At 48.1% G+C, this 8,485-nt stretch overlaps 1 protein-coding gene across 6 annotated transcripts in view; it reads right to left on the bottom strand.

The window, feature by feature from the left end:
- The window catches only part of OGFOD2 (2-oxoglutarate and iron dependent oxygenase domain containing 2), a 66,421-nt gene extending 58,395 nt beyond the window's left edge, over positions 1-8,026 (bottom strand). Inside the window, exons 1-2 of one of the 6 annotated variants that reach the window (XM_085860174.1) lie at positions 7,807-7,944; positions 4,677-4,800 (exon numbers count right to left, since the gene is read on the bottom strand). In XM_085860174.1, the coding sequence (XP_085716300.1) occupies positions 4,677-4,712 (36 nt within the window). In that variant the 5' untranslated portion in view covers positions 4,713-4,800; positions 7,807-7,944. Of the gene's footprint in view, positions 1-4,676; positions 4,801-7,791 lie in introns of all 6 variants that reach the window. The other 5 variants (XM_085860170.1, XM_085860171.1, XM_085860172.1 and 2 more) reach the window with 5 other exon arrangements.
- Positions 8,027-8,485: the final 459 nt, after the last annotated feature.

Consider the following 8,485-nt stretch of genomic DNA (forward strand, 5'->3'; position numbering starts at 1 on the left):
TTTTTTTTTTTTTTTTTTGTATACCTTGGTCGAGGCTCGTATGAGAGCTAACACACAACTCACAGCAAGGAGGCATGAGACAAGAGGGGCGGGAGTGGAAGGGACAAAACATTGGGGAACAGACACAGGTGAACTGTGGAAGGGAGAGGGATGGGGATGGGACGGGGAACATGGCGAGGGGAAGATGGACATTAAAGGGACTTTCAGGAAGGAAAGCAGGAGAATTGAAGGAAGTGGGCTTGGGTGGATTATCGGGGGTAGAAAAGATTGAGGATTTGGATGGGGGAAGATAAGACGTGGTGGGGAAGAGCTGTTTTGAAAGCCTGAAGGGAAGAATGGGAAAGAATAGAGGTGAGGAAGTTTATTCCAAAGGCGGGAAAAAGAGGAATGAAAGAGTGAAGATGAGCAGTGATTCGTGATTTTGGTAGTTTTACCAGAAGGGGGTTGTTGGCGGACCTTGAGCGCCCTGTGGAAATGTGGTTGGGACAAATCGCAGAGAGCAGGGGGGGCAAGGCTGGAGAGGAGTCGGTAGAAGACAGAAAGACCACCGACCAACCTGCGGTGATTGAGTGAGAGGCCCAAAGACTCAGCTTCATTGCGGGAGATGCCAATGATCTTAAAAGCCCTGGTTTCGACAGCGTGAAGTCGAGAAAGGTGGGAGGCAGGAGCACCAGCCCAGAGGGGAGAGCAGTACTCCATCAGGCTACGGACAAAAGCTTTGTAACTTGTCAGGAGCTCAAGAGGGGCCAGGAAGGACTTTGCACGACGGAGGATTCCCATTCGGCGACTGGCTTTTGAGGCAAGGTTGGAAATGTGACTTTCCCAGGAAAGGTCATGGCAGATAGTGAGACCCAGAAGCTTGAAAGAAAAGACTTCTTCCAGAGGATTGTTGAGAAAGTGGATGAGGGGGCTTCGCAAACGGTCCTTTCGAAGAGACATAGTGAGAGTGTGAGATTTGTCTGGATTGAAAGACATGTTCCACGTGTTGGACCAGTTTGTGATTTTATCCAGATCTGCAGTGAGCGAAGAAGCTGCTGCTTGCCGGTCTGAGGGATGACAGATGGTACGGCAGAGGGTTGAGTCATCGGCAAAGAGAAATAGAGGATTTTCCAGAGAGTCCGAGAGATCATTGATGAAACCAGAAAGAACAGGGCCCAGAACGCTACCTTGAGGAACTCCAGCCTGCACAGGAAGAGGGGATGAAAGAACTCCATTTAGGGCCACACGTTGACTGCGACAGGAGGAAGTCTGCGAGCCATGAGTGGAGATGGCCTTGAATACCATGGGCAGAGAGTTTGGTGAGTAGGGCAGGGTGCCAGACTGTGTCAAAAGCACGTGATATGTCCAGGGATACGGCTCGGATTTCCTGTCTGGCATTGAGGACCTCCATCCATTGATGGGAGAGCAGTAGCAAGCATATCTAGGGTAGAGTGACCTGGTCTGAAACCAAATTGATGATTGGAAATCAAGCCATTGGAGAAGAGGAAGGATTTCATGTCTGAAGCGATGATGGATTCCATAACCTTGCTGATGATTGGGAGAAGGCTGATTGGTCTATAGTTACAGGGATCTGTTTTTGCACCTTTTTTATGCAGGGCAGTGATGTTAGCAGATTTCCAAGCAGATGGCAGATGACCTTGGGAAAATGAGAGGGTGAATAGAACAGAGAGAGGGTGAGCAAGAGCAGAAGAGCAGGCTTTGAGGACACGTGGGGTGATGCCGTCTGGACCGGTTGCAGAATCTGACTCGAGGTTTGAAAGCAAGCTCTCCACCTTGTTAGGAGAAAAGGATACAGAGTCCAGGGACAGTTGGGTGCGACTGGGTAAAGTGGGTAGAGATAGTGATGGGTTTGGGACACAAGATTTAGCTGCAAACACCGAGTTTAGACATTCAGCTTTATCACGTGTGGAATCAGCAGTGCGGCCATTTGAGGTAAGGGAGGGGATGGAGGGGGAAACATACACCAGAAACAGATTTTGATTAAACGCCACCAGGATTTTGAGGAGGGAGAGAGGTTTGAGAGTTCAGACTTGAGATGAGAAAGATGTTGTTTTCTGGCTCTCCTGAGGGTAGATACACACTTGTTCCGAGCTTTGTGGAAAGAACTGAGATTGCCCTCAGTTGGGTTTGCTTTCCATGAGGCAAAGGCAAGTTGTTTCAGGACAACTGCCTCGCCACAAGCTTCAGTAAACCAAGGGCGGGAGGAAGGGTAAGACAACTGAACACGAGAGGGATAAATCTGTGCATGAGGGAGAGCAAGTTTCTTTGAAAGAATTCCCAGGATGAGTTGATGTTTGAGAAAGTAGTGATAGGAGGCCAGTCTGTAAGTTTGATGGCTGCTCGAGACCCTGCCAGTCGGCTTGGAGTGAAATGCCAGACTCGACGGCGGTGAGGTGGTTCTCTGATAACAGCCAGAGAGATGTCCACTTTAATAAGGACGTGGTCAGAAGAACCAATTGGAGCGAAGGAAGAGCAGCAGATATTGTCAGGGAAATTTGTCAAAATCAGATCCAGAAGAGATGGAGTACCATTGGTTGAGATCCGGGTCGGGAAGTTGACCGATTGAGTCAGTCCCAATGAGTCACAGAAAGCTTTTTGCTGATGTCCCATGGCAGGTGAGAGAGGTACCCACACCTAGCCAACTGGCGTGATGACAATTGAAGTCGCCACATAAGAGGAAGAGAGAGTTTGGATGAGAAGATAGAAGATGGTCCATGTTTTCGGAGAGTGAGGTGTAGATGGAGTCATCACTGTTCGGTGGACGGTACAGTACACATATAAACATGAGGTGGGAGTGGAGGGGAAGCCGAAGCCAGAGGTATTCCTGGGGGTGTGGGGGAGTGAGAGCAGTGCAGGGAGAGTGAGGAATAGAGTCTTTGATGAAGAGAGCAACACCTCCACCAGGACGAGGCTCAGGTCTGTCATACCGTAAGAGGGAGTAACCAGGGAGAGATACTTGGGAGTCAGACACGTCTTGGGAGAGGAAAGTTTCTGTTAGGCAGATAATGTCTGGTTTGTCAGTGGCAACCTGCATGGAAAGATCTGAAAGGTTTGAGCGAAGGCCCCGGATATTTGAGGTCCACACTTTTAATGAAGAGGTAGGGGAGGAGGCTTTTGGTGCAGGAGGTGGAGGGGGCGGGGAGGGTCGGACGAGGGACGAGGGGGGAGGTAAGGAGGGTTGCTGAAGGAGTGTGGGGTATTGCAGAATAGCGAGGGGAGGGGGCCGAATGAGGAGGAGAAAAGGCTCTGTGGTGCTGTGAGAGAGGGGGACAAGAGACAAGGAAGATGGCAGTTGAGGATTTGAGGAGGTGGAGTGAAGAGATGGAGGTGAGAGGGCAGTGGAGGGAGGCAGGTTGGTGGATGAGAGGGGGGCAACTTAGAGAAGGAAGAGTGAGGGGATGAAAGGTGGGAGAAAGGTGAGGGGGGAATTTTTGAAAGAGGTGAGAGGGAGGCTTGGAGGAGAAGAGTGGGATGGTTGCTTTGAGAGTGAGAGTGAGGGTGAGGGGGGTGAGTTGGCACTGAAGTTGGAAAAAGAATGGTTGATGGAAAGCTTGAGCATCCATGGCAAACTGTGGTTTTTAAAAGTTTTAGGTCAGATATACGATTTAACACAATTCTTGATGGATGCAATGAAGGCGAATTCAGAGCATGGAGAGAAGAAGCGCTGTAATAGTTGGATTTTTTAGGCAAGGAATGAAGGAGAGGTCGAAATGAGAGCAGTCTGTTAAAATAGCAGAAGAGTAGTGCATTGTGAAACAGTAAAGAGTACCACATGTGTGAGAGAGGAAGATGAAGCATTATAAGATCGTTTTTGTTGTTAATATTAATGTATGAGAGAGTTCAACAGATTAGGTCATGGAAGTGTAAAAAAAAAAAAAAGAAATCGAGGAAGACGAGGAGGAAGTTAAGAGGAAGAAGTAGCAGAATCGGGAGAAGGTTGTTGTTGTTGTTGTTGGGTTTTTTTTTTTTTTTTTTTTTTTTTTTTTTTTTTGAGATAAGAAAGAGATTAGTTGGGAGAATGGGGGATATTTGGAAAGTGGGGAGGATGAAAATTGAAGGTAATGGGGAGGATAGAAATTGAAGGTAATGGGGAGAAAAAACAAACAAACAAAAAAAAAAAACGATCGAACACCAAGTGGAACCGGTAGGCCTCAAGCCTAGGACTAGGCCTCAAACACCAGGTGAGAACGTCGACAATAAATACTCACAAAATAGCACGATTTTTGAAACAAAACCGAACTAGGAACACACATTAACATGTAGGTGAGAAAATTAAACAGTTAAAACGGGACAAATAACAACCGGAACTTAACTTTGAGAATGTCAGCAGGGAGCCCCGAAGGAGACCTCTTGCCGCTCAAAACCGGAACCGGAAGTCGATAGGCGCCTTCTGATTTGGCGCCAGAACTGGTTCCCTGGTGGCTGTGAGCGGACTTGGGCCAGAACTAGGAGGTCGACAGCACCACGGTTTCTCCTGCCCCCCCCCCCCCCTGACGAGAGCAAGGCCAGCTCGTCCGACGCTGATCCAAGGACAGTTGCGTCCACACCACGGTCCAGCCTGACCACCAGAAGTAGCTACGTTGTGTGTGTGTGTGTGTGTGTGTGTGTGTGTGTGTGTGTGTGTGTGTGTGTGTGTGTGTGTGTGTGTGTGTGTGTGTGTGTGTGTGTGTGTGTACTTGGCGCCTTAGAGGGTTTGAGATCTGTATATTCATTGGAATTGTCTGTGTTTTCCCCACGCCCGATCACACACCATCCCGTCGAATCGCCCCGGATCCCTCTTCTTGCCGAGTCTTGTTATTTCTGGATAATAATAAAAACAAATAAACATCATCAACTCAGTGAAAAGTGACTTGTGCCACCTTCCTCGTCCCGTTTGCGGTAGAGCGATTAGAACCGCCATGTTTGGGTTATAAATAAATAAACCGCCTCCATCGTTTCGGCTCATTCTACGTTGGCGGGACTGTTCAAGTCCCGTGGACGTCACAATATATATATATATATATATATATATATATATATATATATATATATATATATATATATATATATATATATATATATATATATATATATATATTCTGTTTGGTTCCAGAGCCACAAGAGAAATTTGCTAGATTTTTAATAAAAGGAGAAGTGTGTGTGTGTGTGTGTGTGTGTGTGTGTGTGTGTGTGTGTGTGTGTGTGTGTGTGTGTGTGTGTGTCATGTTTTTTGTGGGGTTCGACTGGAGCGTTCTAATGTGGAATGTGATACACCGAAATGATCATCATGATCTGCTGAGTTGATTAGGTTCATGAACGACAAAGAACCCAGAATAATTCCCATGTTTTAAATGCACGCCATGTTACGGTGTATAGAGCAGCTTAATCGGTCCTTCCATGGCATTGCATTCAATTTACGAAATAAACAAGTAAAAAAACATAAAATGTCATAGCCCCCATTGTTCTAGTAATTTTTCTATGACAGAGTTAAAGGGTTTACCCATATTTATGTACAACTAAAATGGCTGCCAGTCTACCAGTCGGCCATCTTTGATCAGATCACAACATAGAGCGAGGGGCACGTGTATGCCATCATGTACCGTGCTTGTACCCAGTTTGAACAAAATTGGACCATGGATGTCTGAGAAGTGGTTGGGGACACATTTAAGTAACAAAATGGCCACCAGTCAGCCATCTTAGATCTGATCTTGAAAAAAAAACAAAGACGTGGAGATGTAAGCAATCATTCATGATCTGTGTGCCAAGTTTGAACAAGATCGGTAAATGCACATCCGAGAAATGGTTGAGGACGTGTTCGACCTCGGAGCTTTAAAAAAAAAAAATGACAAATAAAATTGCCCCCAGTTGGCCATCTTGGATCTGATGTCGAAAAATAATGATGTGCATTTGTATACCATGATGTGTTGTCTGTGCCGCGTACGAACAAAATCGGTCCACACATGCCTGAGCTATGGTTACGGACGCATGCACGCACGCACACACGCACGCACGGACATGAAAACCAAGACCAAATCCATCAGCCCCCATAACAAAAATAATAACATTGTAACAAACCATATATTAATTAATACTCATAATATTAACAATGATCATCGTAATAGTATAATTTGGCAAGAATAATGACAAACGTATAATCCCCACCCTGGCCCAAGCACATCAGGGTTTGGTGAAAGGCAACCTGAAAACCTGGTGTTGGCTGAGTGGTTAGGGTGGTGGCTTGAGATCCAAGGCTGAGTGGTTAGGGAGGTGGCTTGAGATCCAAGGCTTAGTGGTTAGGGAGGTGGCTTGGGATCCAAGGCTGAGCGGTTAGGGAGGTGGATTGGGATCCAAGGCTTAGCGGTGAGGGAGGTGGCTTTGGATCCAAGGCTGAGCGGTTAGGGAGGTGGATTGGGATCCAAGGCTTAGCGGTTAGGGAGGTGACTTGGGATCCAAGGCTTAGTGGTTAGGGAGGTGGATTGGGATCCAAGGCTTAGCGGTTAGGGAGGTGACTTGGGATCCAAGGCTTAGCGGTTAGGGAGGTGGCTTGGGATCCAAGGCTGAGCGGTTAGAGAGGTGGCTTGAGATCCAAGGCTGAGCGGTTAGGGAGGTGGCTTGGGATCCAAGGCTGAGCGGTGAGGGAGGTGGCTTGGGATCCGAGGCTGAGCGGTGAGAGAGGTGGCTTGAGATCCAAGGCTGAGCGGTTAGGGAGGTGGCTTGGGATCCGAGGCTGAGCGGTTAGGGAGGTGGATTGGGATCCGAGGCCGAGCGGTGAGGGAGGTGGCTTGGGATCCGAGGCCGAGCGGTTAGGGAGGTGGCTTGGGATCCAAGGCTGAGCGGTTAGGGAGGTGGCTTGGGATCCAAGGCTGAGCGGTGAGGGAGGTGGCTTGGGATCCAAGGCTGAGCGGTTAGGGAGGTGGCTTGGGATCCAAGGCTGAGCGGTGAGGGAGGTGGCTTGGGATCCAAGGCTGAGCGGTTAGGGAGGTGGCTTGGGATCCGAGGCTGAGCGGTGAGGGAGGTGGATTGGGATCCAAGGCTTAGCGGTGAGGGAGGTGGCTTGGGATCCAAGGCTGAGCGGTTAGGGAGGTGGCTTGGGATCCGAGGCTGAGCGGTGAGGGAGGTGGCTTGGGATCCGAGGCCGAGCGGTGAGAGGTGGCTTGGGATCCTCGAGTCCTGGGTTTGAGCCCAGTTTCCACTGAATTAACACCAGGGGGTTCACTCAGCCTGTCATCCTTCTGAGGTCGGTGAAATAAGCACGAATGTACTGGTAATAGGGGCACTGCATTAGCAACATGACTCCACCCCAAACCAATGATGCAACCAGCAGCCAAAAGGTTACACACGAAGGGAAAAGGCAAACGAACGCTCAAGCAACACAACATGGCAGGTCTGCTCTAAAACTGTGAAGACCGATGGGATTTTGGTCCAACGGAGCAAAGGGTCCACGAGTTAATATCAGTTTTTCTTCAGAAATTGCGCAATGAGAAGATTGTAGTAAGTACAGTGCAGTACAGTACAGTACAGTACAGTAACGTCATGACCACGCCCCCGAGTGAGGTAAATACAAAACGTGTTGACACCTCAATCTGGAGTCCTTATCTTTATGCTCGTCACAAAATACCACAGGAACGCACTTTACCTCACTGCGTACATTGGATACTTTACACTGTCCGTGTGGGTATTTTGGTACTCGAACCACAATTTGGTAAATTCCTTCACGATCTCGAGATCTGTAATCGGAATGAACTGGCCACGTGACACGGAACTGGCCAAATGGGATTATTATTTTATTTCTTCACAAGACGCGTCACGTACTCCGTACAAACCCACCGGGCCGTACTCCGTGCGAAAGGTTTTCTCGTTCCGGAACGAGACGTGGACTCCGTACGTGGACACGAAGATATTTTTGTTGTAGAAACAGGAACAAGCGTAAAACTTCGCTCGAGCTCCTCCGCACGCCATGGCGACCTCATAAACACCAAGGAACGAAGGAATGTGGAACGAATCACAGAAAACAAGAACGAATGAGGAATTCAAAATCGGAATAAATAGGAGTTTGGGCCAACAGGTCGCAACACAGTTACAACGTGGACACAGTCACAACACAGTTACAACGTGGACACAGTCACAACACAGTTACAACGTGGACACAGTCACAACACAGTTACAACGTGGACACAGTCACAACACAGTTACAACGTGGACACAGTCACAACACAGTTACAACGTGGACACAGTCACAACACAGTTACAACGTGGACACAGTCACAACACAGTTACAACGTGGACACAGTCACAACACAGTTACAACGTGGACACAGTCACAACACAGTTACTACGTGGACACAGTCACAACACAGTTACAACGTGGACACAGTCACAACACAGTTACAACGTGGACACAGTCACAACACAGTTACAATGTGGACACAGTCACAACACAGTTACAACGTGGACACAGTCACAACACAGTTACAACGTGGACACAGTCACAACACAGTTACTACGT

Source organism: Eptatretus burgeri, chromosome 16 (assembly GCF_056783735.1).
Source record: "Eptatretus burgeri isolate ZD-2024b chromosome 16, Ebu_testis_v1, whole genome shotgun sequence".
Taxonomy (NCBI): domain Eukaryota; kingdom Metazoa; phylum Chordata; class Myxini; order Myxiniformes; family Myxinidae; genus Eptatretus; species Eptatretus burgeri.